Source organism: Petaurus breviceps, unplaced genomic scaffold (assembly GCF_028583685.1).
Source record: "Petaurus breviceps papuanus isolate PSGF00001 unplaced genomic scaffold, PetGlider_PUasm1.0 90895, whole genome shotgun sequence".
NCBI lineage: Eukaryota > Metazoa > Chordata > Mammalia > Diprotodontia > Petauridae > Petaurus > Petaurus breviceps.
Window position 1 is genome coordinate 3,884,384 of NW_027187372.1, and position 19,682 is coordinate 3,904,065.

The 19,682-nt window shown below is 39.3% G+C and overlaps 1 protein-coding gene across 4 annotated transcripts in view; it reads left to right on the plus strand.

Annotated features, from left to right (window-relative positions):
- Positions 1-19,682, plus strand: part of RGL1 (ral guanine nucleotide dissociation stimulator like 1) — a 284,890-nt gene that overhangs the window by 211,932 nt on the left and 53,276 nt on the right. For all 4 annotated transcript variants that reach the window (XM_069074410.1, XM_069074408.1, XM_069074409.1 and 1 more), the window contains 4 exons: positions 3,449-3,633; positions 8,619-8,743; positions 13,463-13,678; positions 18,020-18,123. In XM_069074410.1, coding sequence (XP_068930511.1) covers positions 3,449-3,633; positions 8,619-8,743; positions 13,463-13,678; positions 18,020-18,123 — 630 coding nt within the window. The remainder of the gene's footprint in view (positions 1-3,448; positions 3,634-8,618; positions 8,744-13,462; positions 13,679-18,019; positions 18,124-19,682) is intronic.

Consider the following 19,682-nt stretch of genomic DNA (forward strand, 5'->3'; position numbering starts at 1 on the left):
TGTGTGTGTGTGTGTGTGTGTGTGTGTGTGTGTGTGTGTGTGTGTGTGTGTGTTAAGTGTCTGAGGCCAGAACCGAACTCGGGTCCTCCTGACTCCAGGGCGCTTTACTCACTACACCACCTAGCCGCCCCTACTCCTCCCTTTTTTTACACAGAGAAGCCAACAATAGTGACTTTAACTTTTCTAAAATAGTCTAGTTAATTAGATATTGTAGATTAGAAGTAGACTAAAACTCGGTTTTTCTTTCCTTCAGGCTGCCCTCTTGCTGTGTATTAGCAGAGCCAAGAATCCTTCCCAGGCTAATAGCTAAGTTGTTTGCAGAAGACCTTATCTCCTAAAGTTGATGCTCTAAAACCAGTATTCCTTTTGAATATTACACTAATTATAAACACCAACATCTCAAATAGACATGGATTAGAGTTTCAGGGTAGAACTAGGAAAGATTATAGGGAAAAGAGAAGTGATCCTCCTTTTTCCTGTTGGGACAGAAATATTCCTTGATAATGCTTTCTTTATTGAAATAATGAAAGTCTTCTTTTCATATCTGCTTCTTGGTCTAGCAAATGTAGGGAGTTTCTTCCCAGGGACATCAAACTTGAAGCTTTTCTGAGCTTTGGGCACTTATCCAGCTTTTTCCAGAAAGCTTTCCTCCCCAGAAATACTGGTAAACTCTCAACTGACAGGACATCAGTGGGTTGCACTGTTGCCTGTTGCTTGTGTTATTTATTGTATAGGGTTATTTTTTGGGGGGTGCCATTGAGCAATAGGGAAGGTTAAGTGTATTTCCTTGCCCCCTCTTTCTCATTTCCCCTATGAGGGAAATTCCTTATGCTAGGCATGTGAACGTCTGGGGTGTGATGAACTTTTGAACACCACTGAGAAACCTGGCTGGGTTCAACTCTGCTTTTGCTAGTACCAAGTTATGGGAAGGGAAGGTCACTATAATGAAGAATAAAATAGGAGGGTTCATTAGCAGAACTGTTTTAAAATCTCAGGTAGAGAAATATGAAGCAAGCCCTGCTGTAGTCAGTTCTATCTATCTGTGGAAAGCTCCTTTTTTAGACTCTAGCCCTTTCAATAGTTGTCCTCCTTCTGAAATAAGGGAGACGGCATTGCTATTGGGTTTTGGAGATATTTCCCTGTTTATACTATGTTTCTATCTGGCTTCTGAATACTACATGTTTTGACAAAACCTAGGAAAATTTGGGGAAAATAGAAAACAAGTGAAAGGGAGCAATAAAATGATGATCTCTTTGTAAGGCTGTTTTTCTTTTTGGAACGTATTTTCTGAAAGGATGATTATTTCTTCTTCCCTCTACCTATTTTCCCACGTGTAGAATAAGGAGAATTCTTGTTCCTAGAAATATTAAGAGAGGTGTTCTGGGAAGTAAGAAGGCATTGTGATTAATTAGCTCACTTATCCCCTCTTTTGAAATTTGCAAACATGTCCTTTGTGAGGGCAAATGGGGTCAAAGTTGAGGCAGACATGTTGTAGTCTAGTTTCCTGCTTTCAATAGCCTTCTGTGGGTCTGAATTCAGGGACCATCAGAATAGGAAAAAAAAAAAACTAGCAACAAAACTATGCAGAAACTCCCCCTCCCCACTCTCCCTAAAAAGGAAGTATTAAAATGCTGCTTCATGATATTCTTCAATTGCTGATATATAATTTTGTCTAAGAATAGAAAAAAAACACTTGTTTAACAAGTATGTATTAGACCTCTCTAAAGTGCAGTGATTTCATTTTTTCCATATTTTTAATAAAGTCCAGAACCACTAATTTTTGGATAGGGAAATGAAATATGTTTAGTTTTTAATTTAACCTGAAATAGACAAGTAGGGAACACAATAATCTTTATGGTTTTTAGTTTGAAATTTTACTATATAGTCTTGAGATTTCCATATACACACATCTTATATATATGGAAACATATATATGTACATATACGTCTCTGTATATATAGATATGTGTATATATGAGTAATTACGTGTCTGCCTATGTATACTTACATTTATACAGACAAATAGTATATTACAGTTTTCCAAAATGTCCTAATATCTGCCCTGAGAGTGAGGAATTAGCAGATTCATCATTGTTCTGTTTGTTCTTAAATTCCAAGCTTAAATATAAAGTTATTTAAATCAAGATTCTTAATATGAATTCAAGACTTATGTAATGTAAACAAATCTGTGAAATCCTAAAAGGTTCATTCATTCATAGATATTTTTTTTGCTGAGGAAATAGCTGTAGAGATATGTCAAATGAATATTGATTGCCTTGTATGTGCTTCTGTCATCTACCATCATACTCATCATTATCACTAAATATTATTTAGTCCATGGTGGTAAGCCCAATTTTTTTAATGTTGATGATGATAGCAGCATTTACATAATCCTTTAAGGTTTGTGAAGTGCTTTACAAATTTTATTTCATTTTTCTCCTCATGACAACACTGGGAGGTAGATGATATTATCCCTATTTTATAGATGAGGAAACCAAGTCAAACAAAAGTTAAGTGACTTACCCAGGGTCACAAAGATGGTAAGACCCAGATGCTGATTTGAACTTAGTCCTTCCTAACTACAAGTCTAGAATTCAATCCCCTGTACCATCTAGCTGCCTACCAGAGCTCTACAACCTAAGATGGAGGGATGTTTGTATCCCTCGAAGGTATATTGTACAACTTTTTTGTTCAACTTGCTATTGCAAGTCTTTATGATGAGAAGTTTTAGATTTAGATAGTAGTAGTACTACATGAAATTTAGTGTGATGAATGCCTTTCTAACCTGCAATTTGAGTTTAAATTAGAGTAAATTCATTTTTACAATGGAAAACCAAGTCCATAGTCCATGTCCTGCTGATTGATGATGGATTGGGTGACGTCTTTGATTGATTGTAAATTGTATGTGAGTAGCAGAGAGAAGGCCCAGTTCAGGTGTATCATAAGTACAGGAGAGGGAGTAATGTGTGATACAGATGGAGAGATAGCTTGGGGCCAGGTTGTGTTGGTCTTTAAAAGTTAAACAGAGGCATTTACATTTAATCCTAGAGATAATTAGATGCCACTATATCTGATTGAGTAGATGATCAGATCTGTATTTGGGAAAAATTACTTTTGGTAGAAATGTATAGCATAGACTAGAATGGGGATAGACTTGAGGCAAGGAGACCAGTCAGGAATCTCTTGGAATAATCTGGAGCCTGGTGATCAGGGTCTGAACTAAGATGGCAGCTGTGTATGAAAAGAGAAAGGGTAGGACTTGAGAGGCTTTGTGAAGGTAGATTTGGTAAAATGTCCATCTCATATATTTTGTGGTCACTATTTTAAAAGATTTAGAACTGGAAAATCTATTACCCAGCACATCCATTATCCAGGCCTGAGTTTCTGCATTTTATTTTCAGCCTCCAAAGGAGGTGAGGAGAGATAATTTTTTCCTTCTCTCTTCTCAGTGCAATTGCCTCCATCTTGAGGGCGTGGCTGGACCAATGTGCTGAAGACTTCCGAGAACCGCCTCATTACACTTGCTTGCAGAAGCTGCTGGACTATCTTAAACAGGCTATGCCAGGCTCTGACCCTGAAAGGAGAGCACAAAACCTTCTGGATCAGTTTCAGAAACAGAAAGTGGAAACTGACAGTAAGTTTCTCTACTTAGGAGTGAAAAAGTACTTGAACCAAGTGCTTCTTGCTTATAATTAGCACAGCCCAGTGGATAGAATGCAAGACTTGTAGTCAGAAGACCTAGGTTCAGATCCTGTCTCTGACACGAGTCACTTAAGCTCTTTGAGACAATTTCTTTATCTGTAAAATAAGGATGATAAACACTTTAACTCTAAGAGTTATTTTGAGACTCAAATGGGATAAAGCATATGAAGAATTTTGCCAACTTTAAAGTACTGTGTAAAAGCCAGTTTTTATTATTACTGGAGAAAATATTTTCATGATATTCTGTACAGGTAAAGCAGTTTTATTCTTAAAAGAAAAGCACAGCATATGCAGAATTGTTAGAGGCAGGCTGTGTTGCCCAAAGGAACAATTTCCCCCAATGGGTATTGAAAATGTAATTATAGTAATAGAATATTAGGATTGGAAGGGTTTTAGCAACCACCCTGTTCAAACCCCTCGTTTTATTACTGAGGAAGCTAAGACCCAGAGAGATAAAACCATGTTCTAGATAAGGTAGGTTTCTCAGAGGCTTGGGGGCCAAATTGTTTAGATTCTGGTTAAACTTGTGTGTAGCATGTTATTAATTGCATATCCATTTCCATGTGCACTGAATAACTGCTCGGGCCTACCATGCGCTTACACCAGATAATTCTTTGGAAAATCCTAGTGCTACCCATAACCTTACATTTCAAATCCATATCACAGAAAAGCCTTAAGAGTTTCCAGCAAGCAGGGGGTTAAACTATGGTCAGTATCTCTCCTCTCCAAAGCATGGAAATAGTTTCTCCCCCTCCCAACATGGAAATAGTCTCATTCTTTCAGCTTGCAACGTGCCGCTGTGATTTGCCCTCTGCCAACACCAATTACAGTCCTGGCCTCCAGGCTTTGTCCTTTCGCATCTTCTCCAACTGCTGCATCAAAGGAAATGAATGTGGTTGTTTTTTCCTATTTGAGAACTGATTGCCTCCATCCGAAAACAAAGGACAGGCCTATAGCCCTGGTCACATATCGGCCTAACTGCTAGTGAACCCACAGTAACTCAAGAGAGGGACCGGTATGCAGTTCCCAGCTGACTCGTCTGCTTCCTGCTTAGAAAGTTTCCTTTGGCCTACAAGCCCACTTCCTAGTTTGCTGTGGCCACTGCTGCAGAGGCTACTGACCAACTTGGAGCTCCTGAAGTGTATTTCCTGGAAGCAATGGCTGAGTTTGTCAGAGGAGGGGCAGGAAACAGCTCATAAAATAGTGATCAGGGAAGCTTAGCAGCTGCAAAACAGAATCTGACATTATGCATCACTACCTGTTGGCCATTCCATGTGTTGGGGGCAAAGGTAGCAGGGGAAGGGATGAGAGAGGCGGGTTGGACCTTATTAAGAGGTCATTTGCCAAATACCATACTGGGAATGACTTCATCTATTTAGAATGTTTGAATGGTAGGGCCCCTCGTGTAAAAGCCAGAATCCAGGCTCCCTTTGGGGCCTCCCCATTTTATCTTTTTGTTGAAGTAGAGAACACCACACCAGACTACAGCTCGGCTCATTGGTGCTGCTGCTGGCTCCAGGCCTAATTGGGGTACCAATGGGATCAGTCATTCATTGTTTCCAACCAGGGCCCTGGAAGGCAGAGTTAATCTGGCATGGTTAAGGGGACATACAGAGGTCAGGGATAGTTCCTGACTTTGGAAAGAGTTTAGGCAATACCCAGGAATGTATTTTCTTGGGTTTGATTGGGAAAGCCTAAACCAAAAATATCTCTAAACTTTGTGTTTATTAGGTGCAGAAATCCTAATTGAAAAGTTGTTTCAAGAGCTAGACTTCAGGGTAAAGGCTTTGTGTTTGCCTTTCCCCCACCAAAGGCTATGAGCTTTCTGTGGGTTTTATTGGGGATTGCTCTTTGCATTCTGTGGGGAAGGAGAAAAGCTTAAACATGCAAAAATTTACAACCTCCTGCCCAAATAACCCTTACAAAATTTGGAGGCCTAGAGCTTATAGAGACCCCCAGGGACTTACCAGGAAATCACAGAATACAGGCTGCCGTTAGTGGATGATCCACTGAGGGATGTTTACAGATTGTTTATCAGAGATCTTTAAGACTTCAGGAATGAGCCATTTGTTAGACATGACCATCAGTCCATTTAAATCATTCATGTGGTGGTGCCCTGTGAGGTGATTGCAAAAGAGAGAGAGAGACAGAGACAGAGAGAGAGAGAGAGAGAGAGACAGAAAGACAGAGACAGACAGAGAGACAGAGAAAGAGACAGAGAGACAGAGACAGACAGACAGACAGACAGACAAAGTCAGGAGTAGAGAGACAGCTCCATCAGCTTTCTCCTTTGTCTTTGTCTTTCTCTTTTATAAATACTGCCTGTAAAGGGGTTGGAAAGATCTGTCCTATTCCATTTAATTAAATACCATCCTCATTCAGGCCTCCTTCGCCTCTCCCTCCACTACAGCAGTAACCTTCTAACTGGCCTCTGTATCTAGTCTTCTCCTCTCTTCTCTGATCCATCTTCCACGTAGCTGCTAAATTGATATTCCTCAAGCATAGATCTGGCCATCACTTTTCTGTTCAAGAAGCATCATTGACTTCCAGTGGTGGATAGAGCCCTGGGTCTGGAGTCAGGAGGGCCTCAATTCAAATGAGGTCTCAGAAACTTACTAACTGTGTGACCCTGAACAAGTCTCTTAACTTCTTTCTGCCTCAGTTTCCTCAACTATAAAATGAGGCTTGAAGTAGTAACTACCTCCTAGGGTTGCTGTGAGGATCTAATGAGATATTTGTAAAGCCCTTAGCAAATTGTACCTGGCACATAGTAGGCACTTAACAAAAAATGCTTTTTTTCTCCTTCCTTCTCTCCCTCCTCCCTGTTGCTTCTAGGGAGCAAATGCAAATTCTTGCTACACTCCACGAAGGACAATCTTTGCCTTTACACAGACTGTCACCCTAATATTTGGGATGTGCTGCCTCTTTACCTTGACTGCTGGGAACCCTTAGCTCCCTTCCAGACTCAGCTAAAGTACCATTTCCTTGAAGAGGCCTTTCTCAGTTTCCCCATTCACTTTACCGCTAAACCAAATCACTTTGTATATTTTTAAAATTTGTGTTTCACGTATTCTGTATTTACTTACTTATAAGCATATTACAGCCTCCAGTAGAAAGTAAATTCCTTGAGGACAGGAACAATTTATTTTTTGTCTTTCTATCTCTAGCACCTAGAACAGCACTTAGCTTATTGACTGATTGATTGATTTTATATGTAATGGCCTGAGGTAAGTGTAGATAGCACATAGTAAGGTGAAGACTTTTCTTAATTTATTTTTTAGTTTTCAACATTTATGTCCACAAGATTTTGAGTTACAAATTTTCTCCCTGTCTCTCCCCTAACCCCACCCAAGACAGTAAACATATTGAATACCGCTTCTCCTAATCTGCTCTATCTTATATCCTCCCTCATTCCACCCCCGCCCCTTACTTTCTTGTAGGGCATGGTGGATTTCTGTACCCCATTGCCTGGATATCTTATTTCCCAGTTGCATGTAAAAAACAATTTTTAGCATTTGTTTTGAAAACTTTGAGTTCCAGATACTTAGGGAAGACTTTTCTTAAATTTTTAGTAAGGACTCCATACTTCTGTTTCCTTACAGTTGAGTGGGTCTGTGATCTCACTGACACAAATCTTCTTCCAGCAGTACAGGCCACAAACCATCCATGTTTGTCTTTTCATTCTGTGAGATATTTGTGAACAATCTCCCAAAGATCCCCCATCCAGCCTTCCTCGTGGCTCTTTTTACATTAAGTAGTTGCCAATAAGCATCCAGGCTGTCCATTGGTTATCACTCTTTTTTCCCCCAGATGACCGGCCGATCACTTATTAGATTATCTATTTTTTAGTTACTATCCCTTCTTCCACTTCATTTCACTTATAGTGCAATGGTCATCATTAGAAATATGGTTTAGCCTGTTTATACTGAGCATGCAAGCAATACATTACCCCTAAAATTAACCAACATATTTAGTTCTTCGGAGATTATGGTATTCCCAGATTCATAGCCATAGTATAGCACTGTTGGTACAACGTTGACTTTCTCTGGCAGGAAACAGCTTGGAAACCACTAAAAGTGTTTCATAATTCCCCAAACAGGCCCCTTTCTTATGCCTGCTTAATTATGATCCCTGAAGTTTAACTCAAGAGCGTTGATATTACTAGACTGGTGTAACTGGACTGAATGACTGATGTAACAACAGTGAACAGTCATAGTTTTTCCTTATATGGATTACACACAAATTTCTTTTGTCATATATCTCATTGAGGAGACTTTAATATTCTAGTGCCTCTAGCAGTCAGTATAATTGTCATTCACAAACAGGGACATCTGAAGAATCTCACTTTCTATAGCAGGAGCTCTTAATCTGGGGTCCCCTTTGGGGTCTGCAGATGGATTTAAGTGGGTCCATGAATTTGGATGTGAAAAAATGAAACCTTTATTTTTACTAGTCTCTAAGCGAAATTTAGCATTTCTTCAATTATGAATGTAGGTAATAAACCATTATTTTGACAAGGGGTTCAAAGACTTCACCAGCCTGCCAAAAGGGTCTCTGACACACAGAAAAGATTAAGAACCCTGATCTAAATGGAGGGAATCTACAAAGGTATTGAGGGTATTAGATCTCTAGAGTCTTGGGGATTCACTGCATTGCTAAGAGTTCTTAGGTCTTTACCATGTTGCAATCATTTGCATAAATTGTTCTGTGGTTTCTGTTTGCTTCATTCCGCCCTAATTCATACAAAATCTTCACAGATTTCTTTAATTCCATTCCTATTGTTAATCCTCATTTTATAGGAAGAAACTGGACTAATCTTTCTTTATAGGAAAAAACTATAATTGATGGCAAGATCTTATGTGTAGGTAGTTAAAAGCTACTGATTTTAAATATAAATAATTTTTATTTCATGGACAGATGGATTAAATAATGCTCTCACCTTCAGTCTGGAAGAAGAGGAGGAGCTGGAGGGTGGCGGATCAAGTGAATTCACTCTATTCCCAGAAGACCTTGTGGCAGAACAGCTGACCTACATGGATGCGGTATGTACTATCATTGTGCCACAACCGGATCAAAAATGTGCTATGACTCAAGGGAGGATGAAGTGGTTAATGTGATTTGTTTTCAGTATAATTGCGAACTGTGTCCATCTATACAAAACAAAGAAATTTTATGTTAATTCAAGGAAAAAGTTATTTTTTTCCCCTGAATGATCTTAAATTTTATAAGAATGTGTGTGTGTGTGTATACATGTAAGGATCATAGAGAGGTCAGAGCATGAGGTAGGATGGAATAAAGTCACTTATTCCTCATGTAATTATATCCTGTAGCTCATTTTATAATAGCATAGTGGATATTTTTGTCATTCCATAGACAATTGCGTCACTGAAGTTTCAGGCCACACTGTAGTTAGAATTATTTCATAAATGTGATGGGGACTGTTAAAATTTTGGTTTATTTTTACTTTCTACCACCTTGAGTCACTGGGAGATAACTAGTGATCTTTTTTTTATTTTTTTAAGCAATAGGGGTTAAGTAACTTGCTCAAGGTTACACGGCCAGTTATTTCTGGGTGTGGTGCTGAGTGTCTGAGCCCGGGATTCGATCTCCAGGTCATCCCGACACTGGAGCTGGTGCTCTTACTCGCTGAGCCACCTGGCCGCCCCTCCTAGTGATCTTTTTATGTTCCCCAAATTGTGCTCCCCAGCTGCTTCTCCTAGTGCCAATAGGTTTCTGATATTGTAAAGAAATTAGGTTCAATATAATTGTCTTAATAACAAGTTGGTATGGACAAAAATATGGGATTCTCCATTGTCTACAATAATCACATTGACTTTGGAAGTAAGAGAAACAGGTGACCATGATGGTGAAGGGTTTAAAGATCATGTTATATAAAGAGAATTCTGGCCAAGAGAAGCCTTTCAGCATGGCTGTCTTCAAGCAATTTAAAAGTTGTCATGTGTAAAGGGGATTAGGCTTGTTTTGCTTGGACCCATTAGGGAGAAGTAGAAGGAAAGGGTAGAGTTTTCAAAGGGAAGGATTTCAGTCCTTTGAAAGTTCCAGATGTGGAATATGCTATCTCAGGAGAAAGTGAGTTTCCCCTCATTCAAGGTCTTCAAGTTAAACCTGAGCTACTACCACTTGTTGCTTCTATTGCAAAAGGGATTCTTGTTCATATATGAGTAGGATGATGACTTTTAAATCCCTTCCAGGTCTGTGATTTTTTGATTCTGTGAGCTCTGGAATGTCATGTAATATGAATAGGCCTTCTATGATAGAATTTTCTGGCTACCAATATTTTTCCTCTAAAATATTAAACGTGAAAATAAAAGTACTTCTGTGTAGCAATTTTCCAATGTGAAAATTGGCTTAGAGTCTCCTTTGTTTTGCTACAGAATTTCCCAGCCCTCCCCCTTTATCTCAGAGGTTTTCATTTCAACAAATACTTTTTAATCCCTTTTCTAGGCACTGGGCATAGAAATGGAAAAATGACACAATCCCCATCCTCACTTAATGGAGAGGATATGACATGTCTATACATCAGTGTGGCCTGTAATAGGACACAGGAGACAGCAAACAGAGTATTCCAGGGAAACTTGAGGAGCAAATGCTTCCTTTCAGCTTGGGAGATCAGAGAATGCTTCACGGAGAGGGTAGCACCTGACCTGGGCCTTGAAGGAAAAAAGGCATTGCGATGGGCTGAGATGGGGAAGGAGTGCATTGTGGACATGTTGCCTTCATGGAAGAAGGAGAGTGCAGGGTGAGCTTGGGAAAATTGTCTGGTTTGGCTGGAACTAGAGTATGTGGAAGAAGTATTATGAAAGGCGGCTGGAAGGACAGTTTGGAGCCAAGTTTTTAGAAGGCCTTAAATGTTAAGCGAAGGTGATCTTTTGCATTTACATATAGTCATGCTTTTTAATCTTCAAAGCACTCCATATGCATTATCTATTTTGATGCTGTGAGATCAGCACTACTGTCATTATTATCCCTTTTTTACACTTGAGGAAATGGAGGCTCAGAAAGTTTGTGACATGCTTCCAGGGCCACAGAGCTCATGTCAGAGTCACAGGCCCAGGTCTCCCACAGCGCCACCTGTAGGGTTCTTTTTATTGCATTCCTCTCCCCTGTGGATGGAGTATGGCTTCCATCTGTGTGTTAGAAATGTTACCTTGGCAGTTGTTTGAAAGATGGATTAGAGAGAGGAGTGACCAGCAGCAGGGACAGGTTAGGAGCCTGTTCTGGTAGTCTAGGTGAGAGGTTATAGAGATGTAAACTAGAATAGTTTAATAACATTTAATAAAGAGGAAGGTACATGTTTGAGAGATCCTTGTGGACATAGAGTTGAGAGTATAAATGGGGTCTGAGCATGAAGGAAAAGTTGGAAATAAATAAGGTTTAAAACTCCAGGGATACATACCATGGCACGGTAGAAAGGATGCTAGTTTGGAATCAGAGGATCTGAGTTTGAATCCCGGCTCTGCCTCTTACTACCTGTGTGGCTTAACCTGTCTGGCCTCAGTTTCCTCATCTGTAAAATGAGGAGAGTGGGACTATGTGAGCTCTGAGGTCCCTTTAACTCTCAGTGTGGGATTCTCAGCCTGAGCCGGGTACCATAATAAAAATGGAGTACCATAGTCAGAGATAGGGAGGGAGCAGAGTTAAGGGGGGAATTCCATTTTGAATACTTTGAGGTTGAGGTAGGACCTGGCTTCAAGTGTAGGCTTTGACATCTACTAGTTGTGGGTCTCAGGGCAAGTTACTTAAACTGTTTGAGCTTAAGGATTTCATTTGCAAAGTGGGGATAATCATACTTGCATTACTTACCTTATGTGGGTATATTAATTATTTTTAAAATAAACTTTTATTGGTATCTTTTGCTTTGTCATTACCTGTGTTTCCCACTTTATCCATTCCCCTATTCTCTTTTCAAATGCTTTAAACCTTAAAACATTTATATAAATGTGAACCACGTGCAATTGTGATGGATCCATCTATTCTGTTGTCAAATTAGTTTAGGAAATGCAGATTTAATGACTGTAATGATAAGACACCTACATAACAGATTCTACATGTCAATTCTCCTAGGCCACTGGCCTCTCTGATACACAATCCTATAGTTATTGTATAATAGGTTGGTGTAAAATTTAAGAGCACATAGTTACTGTGAGATCACCTGAGGATTTATTATTTGCATAATAACTGTAGTAAGAGAGGCAGCATGGTATCATGGGCAGAGATTTGGCCTTGGAGACAAGGAGATCTGGGTTTGAGCCCTATTTCAGACTTATACAGGCCATGTGTTCCTTTGCAAGTCAGTGACTGAGACTGGAAATCATACAGGAGCCCCTATCTACATTGGTAAAAAGAAATTCTTAGAGAGCTCCTGACATCCATGAAATCACAGGCACACACACGTGTGCACACACACACATGCGCATGCATGGAGATAGAGTTTACTAATTGTGCCTCTGAGGAAGGTATCAAGAGGCCTTGTCCTCAGACCATTCATTCTTCCCCCTTTGCTCTGTGACCCATACATGAGGCCTTTTAGCTTGTTTGTACTTTATTTTCCTCCAACTGAAAATAATGGTAATTAGCAACACTTTTGCTTTTATAGAGAGATGTACTACCATTGATAAAGCTTTGAATGACTGACATAAGCCTTGTCAGAAATACAGGGTCAAAAGTAGGTAGGGCACGTGGTGGCTGTTGTTTTGAGGTGATAGAATCACAGAACCTTAAATGTAGAAAGAAACTCAGAAACAAACCATCACGTCCACAGTGGATGAATCGCCTACATAACACCCCCTCCAAGCAGTTGTCTAGCTTGTGTTCCAGCACTTTCAGTGATGGAGAATTTCCTAGCTTACAAGGCAATCCCTTTGATTTTTAGACAGCTCCCATTGTTAACCCATTCTTCTTTACTGCCTCCCTTGTAATGGCTCCCCACTGGCACCAACCCTTCCCTCTGGGACTCAGCAAAATATTTCTACTTCCTCTTCCACTCTTTTCAAGTATCTGAAGACTACAACTATATCTCTCCCCCCCCCCCAAGCCTTTTCTCCTCTAAGCTAAATAGCTAGTCATCAGTCCCATCCTGCTAAGTCTCAGGGATATCCATGAGATCCTATTCACTTCCCTGGGTGTTAAAATGTCAAGTTCACATTCTTTATTGCCTATAACTGGGTAAGTCACTCAACCCCTCAGTGCCCCAGGCAACTGTCTGAGACTATAAGTTACAGGTCAGTTGCTCAGCTACCTTAGTAGAAGGAGTTCCTTCACAAGGAGTTCCTTATACTGATAAAATCACAGGTCTAGACTAAAAAAAATTAGCATGGTTTATTAACAGATATTTTAACAGGTAGACACAGGAAAACATAAAGACTGACCCTATTATTCTTGCCTGCTATTTTCTTTTGTGAATTATTCTCCAAGAATCTTCAACCACTTGCCTTGATCAGTAGTCCAAAGTCCTAGATGGGCTTGCCTACCAGGTAGACAGTGTTAAGGTATTTTAAATTCAGTCAACTTATTTTCTGTCCTTGATTTATATGTGCCATTCTGTGAGATTTATTAAGAATACCAGCATGTGTATTAATTATTTCTTTCTGTCTATTCAAGTGCATATAATAAAGCAAGTCGAGCAAAAAGGGTTTATTTGTTCATTCATAAAACACCAATTTACAGATGACCCTGATGACGTGTTTCACCATGTGAAAAAGTCTCTGTTGTCTTTAACATCAATTCTTCTCTTGTTCTAGGAACTATTCAAGAAAGTAGTGCCACATCACTGCTTGGGCTGCATTTGGTCTCAAAGGGATAAGAAGGAAAACAAACATTTGGCTCCCACCATCCGGGCCACCATCTCTCAGTTTAATACCCTCACCAAATGCGTCGTCAGCACCATCTTGGGAGGCAAAGAACTCAAAACTCAGCATCGGGCCAAAATCATCGAGAAGTGGATTAACATTGCTCATGTAACGTGCTTACTTTTGTTAATTTTACTTATTTTCTCTAGTGATCCTAGAGTTCTATTTCATGTTCTAGCTGTTGGACTTAAAAGGAAGTTTAAATATGGAAAGGGATATGGTTATGTTTATTCACACTCACATAAGACATAAACTTACATTTTTAACCAGAATGGGGGATGTCCTTTGGGATTGTTTCCTTTCACAAGCTCCCACACTACAGTTCCCTTAGGGCAGGAGAAATCATCCAGTTCCTTTGTATCCTCCTGTGGGATGAGCATAGTTCTCTACACGCAATGCTTTATGAGTTACTCCCTGATTCTTTGATGACCACTTCTCCATTCAGTCCTAAAATGCTTTCCCAGACCTGTGACCATTAGTTTGTCCATAACTTGAGAGGCCCCATTGACCTGCCAATGTAAAAGAGGTCTTTGAGATCATTTAGCTGATCCCACACAGTTCCCAGATGAGAAGATTGATGCTCAAGGACAGAATGGGACTTGCCCATCTATGGTTAGTTACACACTCAATAAAATGTCAGAACCAAGATGTAAACCCAGGTCTGCCTCTCCTGGGCAGCTGAGTCTAGAACTTGGGTTTCCAAACTTTCTTTTCACTTCCTTTTTCAAAGGAGAGATGCATTGGCACACACACACACACACACACTATTATTCTTATCCTTTCCATAGTAGATCTGAATGTTGGGAAGGCTAAGTTTAACCTTGGAAAACAGTGTAGTTCTGTGGATAGAGCCCTGAAATGGGCATTACAAGTTGCAGATTCTATTTCTGAAACTTATAGCCACATGCCGTATGAACTTTAATTTTCTATACTCTATTTCTTTGTCCTTTTACTTTCCATTAAATGGGATCAACTTAATTGTCCATTCATTCAGTCTAATGATACTTTATACATGCTTATATACATAGCACTTTGCAAACCTTAAAATACTATGAATATTAATTATGATTATCATTAGTAGTAGGGTTGTTGTTGCCCAGACCTGTGATTGTTTTTGGTGTAGGGGACTCCCAATCTGAAAAACTCCCTCCACCAATCCAGACTGATAAATCTTTTGCAACTTAGAGTTATAAAACTAACAATCTTAGTTGCTGGGGATACTGAGAAGTTAATTATTTGTCCATGGCCACATAGCCAGGGAGTTTCAGAGGCAGAATTTGAATTCAGCTTTTCCTAATTCCAAGGCCTACCATATTATCTGCTGTCATTCTATTTCTCAACTATAATAATTAACAGCTATTTATTAACACCAACCATCTACCACGAGGATATAGATATAAAAGATAAAAGTTACAAGTTCCTCCTCATGCGCCCACTCCTTACCCTCCAGAACTCAAAATCTTTGAGAAGAGTTAAGAAATATATATGTATAATTGAAATTCAGAGGAATTTATGAGAAGTACATATGACAGTATGTCCAAGGAAGGAGTTTAGGGGAGGAGGAAGAAATTGCTGTGGGCTTTTAAGGAAAGAATTCATGGACAAATTTGACTCAATTAGAGCCTTGAAGAGTGGTTAGAGCTTGAACCCGCCTGGAGGTGAGTTGGGGGGTAAGGCTGGAAAATGCTTGGCTGGAAAAAAGGAACTGGATAAAAATGAAAAATTATAAAAAAACTATTATATAATGTAGATAAACCTGTCTGCCCTCAGTTAGGAAATGTGTTAGGAAAGTTGGAGTTAGGAAAGGCCTTAAAGATCTTTCTTCATTGTATAGAAGGGGAAACTGGAATTAGGAAAGGCCTTAAAGATCTTTCTTCATTATATAGAAGGGGAAACTGAGGCTCAGAGTTGATTTGCCTTGCCCAAGGTTACACAGGCAGTAAGGGGCACAGATGGGATTTGAACAACAGAAACAACTCCAAATCCAGCTTTCTTTCTGCTATACCACACTACAGTCTTCTATAATGTTTTCTCTAAGTAGCAATTTGACAGACCCTAAATATCTTACTCTGACAAATGACCGTAAGATCTATAGCAAGGACATGAAACCTATGTTCATATCATATTCTGCGCTTAAATAATGACTTATTGCAATTAAAATTTTTAAATATGCTGTTTAGTGACTATGAAATAACACAGGGCAATTTGAAATATCTCAGATACCATAATTTTTTTTTTAAAAGATAAATATGCTATCAAAGATCTTGTCTCCTAAAGTGGACCATATTGTGTTCTTGGAGAGTGTTTAGAGTAACCTCTTAGAAGCATGGAATTCAAAGCTACTTCCTTGTTCAATTTTGTTTTCTTTTTCCTGTATCATTTACATAATACCTTTTTTTTCCCTATTATAGGGATATTTGGAAGAGAGCAAATCATTTTAGAAGCAAGAAAAAGCATTCTGGCCAAATACAATGAGCTTTGCTTAGGTTGATCTGAATACTACCTTTCTACTTTTTGTTATCACTTCCCCCAGAATATTCTTCCCTTTTCTAGAAATATGGCCAGGTGTCTCCTTGTTCCCTTTGCTTAAGTGAAGGCTCTTTTAATAATACTTTCCATATGTTTATTACAGTTTGGACACAATAGCTGGGCCCAAGTTCCTCTATTGCAAGTATTTTTAATTCTTAGAGCATGACTCTTGGGGACTGAACCTTTGTTGAACTATATTCATGGGGCTAGGCTTCTGGCATCATGATCTAGTGCATTTTTCTAAGAGAAGGACATTAAGATATTTATAGAGAAAGAACATGAGCAGTTATTATGAATTACAGAGGTATTGGTTCTAAAGACAGTGTTGGCTAATGGCTTAAAAAAGCCAAATTAGAGAGACTGACTTTCTTACTTTAGCATCAGTGTCAAACCACTTCACTGGTGTGACCCTCTGAGCAAGACAGAAGTAGGATCAGCCAGCTGAGGTGGCGCACAGTACTTTCTATGGAGGCTCCTACCTATGAAGTCAAGCCTTTGCTCACACAGAATGCTGCTTTGCCTGAAAAGGGATGTATGTTGTGCACATCCCTTAGTATAAGGGCATTGTCTTTTAACAGATGACATCAGACCAGTCTGTCCATGACAATATCTGCCCTGTATGGGCTGAGATTGGGGCCTGGTATGACAAGAGACATGTGGCCTTCATTGATGATTTGGTCTCTTAGAAGTGAGTCTCCAATAATATTCATGCAAAAGAAATCTGTGGTTCCTCAGATCCTTTTTCAAACTGCCAATTCTATGGGCTTCACATGAAAACTTAGGTTTCTCGAGGGCTACCTTGTCTTCTTATCCAGAATATAACATTCACCTTCTGCACAGTTTCTGTTTTGTTTTAAAATACTGCCAAAAGTGAATTTTGTTTTAAAACCTAGGTTGTTTTTTTAAGCTCTGAAATACAAAGGTGTTTTTGCATGTTTATGATAGTGGGTCAAGCCAATTTTAAACAAAATGAATGTGTCTTTAAAACACACACACACGCACACAGAGACACACAGAGACACACACACATACATTTTTCACTCTTGGCCTAAGACATGAAAGTCTAGGTTCAGTTTGTGGTAAAGTTTTGCTGCCAAGTTCTATATGTACACTGCTCTACATGCGCAAGCATTTGTTATGAGATGGGTGATGACATCTGAACTTTCTGTAGATGCTGCCCTATTACAGGTGACTGGCACCTTCAGCTTGGTGCATTCATGTTTTTGAGTCAAGTCAACAAACATTTATTAAACGCTAACGTTAGGCACTATGCTAATTACGGGGGACACAAAGAAAGGCTAAAACAGACCCTGCCCTCAAGGAGCTCAGTCTAATGGGGCAGACAACACGTAAACAAGTACACACAGACAACGTGTATAGATACAGAATAAATTGGTGGTGACCTTAGAGGGAAGGCAGCAAGAATATTAAGGGTGGCTGAGAAAAGCTTCTTCTATAAGATGGCACTTTAGCTAAGACCTGAAGGATACCAGAGAAACCCGGAGGGAGGTGTATTTTTTGTATGGGGAGGGGGAGTGTATTTTAAGTCTATTTGAACATTTCCATTGGAGTCAAAACACACCAAAAATACATATAAATTATATAATGCAATATGTACGTGTGCGTGTGCACACACACACACACACACACACAGAAAGAGAGAGAGAGAGAGAGAGAGAGAGAGAGAGAGAGAGAGAGAGAGAGAGAGAGAGAGAGAAACTACCATGTCCCAAACTGTAAAGTGTTTTGGGGTTGGAGGAGGAAGTGAGGACCCTCCCCCACTCTTTTGATGTTGGGTATTTATACAGCTGCCTATTTAGTGGTGAGAATTCATAACATCTGGGACTACTAAGGAAACCACTGACCTACTGTAATATTGATATTTAAATGTCTTTTATTTCTTAATCACTCCCTTTGCAGGAATGTAGGATCCTGAAGAATTTTTCCTCGTTGAGAGCCATCGTTTCAGCCCTACAGTCTAATTCAATTTATCGGTTAAAAAAGACTTGGGCTGCTGTCCCAAAGTAAGTTCCCAGGTGTCTCTTTTAATTTTTTTCTTTTTTTTTTTGGCTGAGAAATAATTGAATAAAAATATATTTTAGTGAGCTAAATATATCTCCATGGATACCTAGCTTTAAAGTCCATTTTAGGTTACAGAGAGGAAAACATTTGAGGTTTTTCTTGTGTGGTAAGCAGGAGGGTGCATGTTGTACAATTCAGGTCAGCAAACCTTAAGACCCTAATATATGTAAACTGGGGTAGTAGGTATTAGGGGCTGGAGAAAGAAAGATAAACAATGGTACTGGTTCTACCCCTGTGGGGCTTATGCTCTAACAGATGTATGTGGCATGTATAGAAATAAGTGTGCTGCAAGATAGAATGGGATAAGGCCAAGGGAGACTTGGACCAAAGAAGTTTGTGAGGAGAGAGAGAAAACTTTTAATTAAGAAACATTGCCAGACCTGTACTTTACAAAGAATATTTTGTGTGAAGGACAACCTGGAAAGGTGAGAGATTGGGGACAGAGAAGCCAGTCAGGAAACTGTTCATTAGTTCAAATCTGAAGAGTCAGGACCTGAATGGAGGAAATAGCATTGCACATAGCAGAGGAGGGCATGGATTCAAGATATGCTTGTAGCAGAATCCAGACTCTATTGAGTGGCCATCCAAATGTGGTTGAAATTTGGGTAAAAGTTTTAAGCCTTTGAAAGTTGTCTCTTCTCTTCTCTTTTGTGATTCTTAAAAAATGCTACAATTCGTCTCTTCTTTTTTCTTTTTCCTGATATCCCTATCATTAGTACTCCTTTCCTTCCCTCACCCATTAAATAAACCCCCTCTTTGTAATAAGTGTAGTCAGACAAAATAAATCTGTTGATCCTGTCCAAACATGTATCTCTAAGTCTGCCCCCAAAGTCCCTCACCTCTCTTTCATGTGGTAACATTGTTGGTCTTCTGGATTAGAAAGTGGTTGGTTGATTAGAGTTCTTAAATCTTTCAAAGTTGTTTCCAACAACTTTGAAAGACTTAAAACTATCACCCAAATTTCAATGTGCATTTGGATGGACATTCAGTAGAATTTGTCCAGTGTTATGGATATCTGGGATGGCAGTACAGAGGGACAGTTAACTGGACCCAGGGCTGAATGGGAAGAGGAAAACAGGCCAGATTGCTTTTGGGAAGTTGCAAGGCTCCTTTATTGACCCCAGGCTTTACAAGAAAGCAAAGGCTCATCTTTTCAATAAAAACGTTTTACTGGCATTTCTATAATAGCAATAAGACATGGAATATCCTTTCAAAAGACCAAAAATGAGTATCAGATAGAGGGCAGTGGAGAATCATGTTTAAATGAAAGCAGGATCCAACATATAACCAGAAAGGGACTCCAACATAAAGAGTTAAGTATATCATCAAAGGATTAATGATAAATAATAACTAACCATAGCTAGCATTTATATAATACTTATCATGTGTCACACACTGTGCTAAGTGATTTAAAATTATCTCATTTGTGTGTGTTCATCTCTGTATATCTATATATGTATTTCTGTGGTTGTTCAGTCATGTTCCCATGGACCAGCCTGTC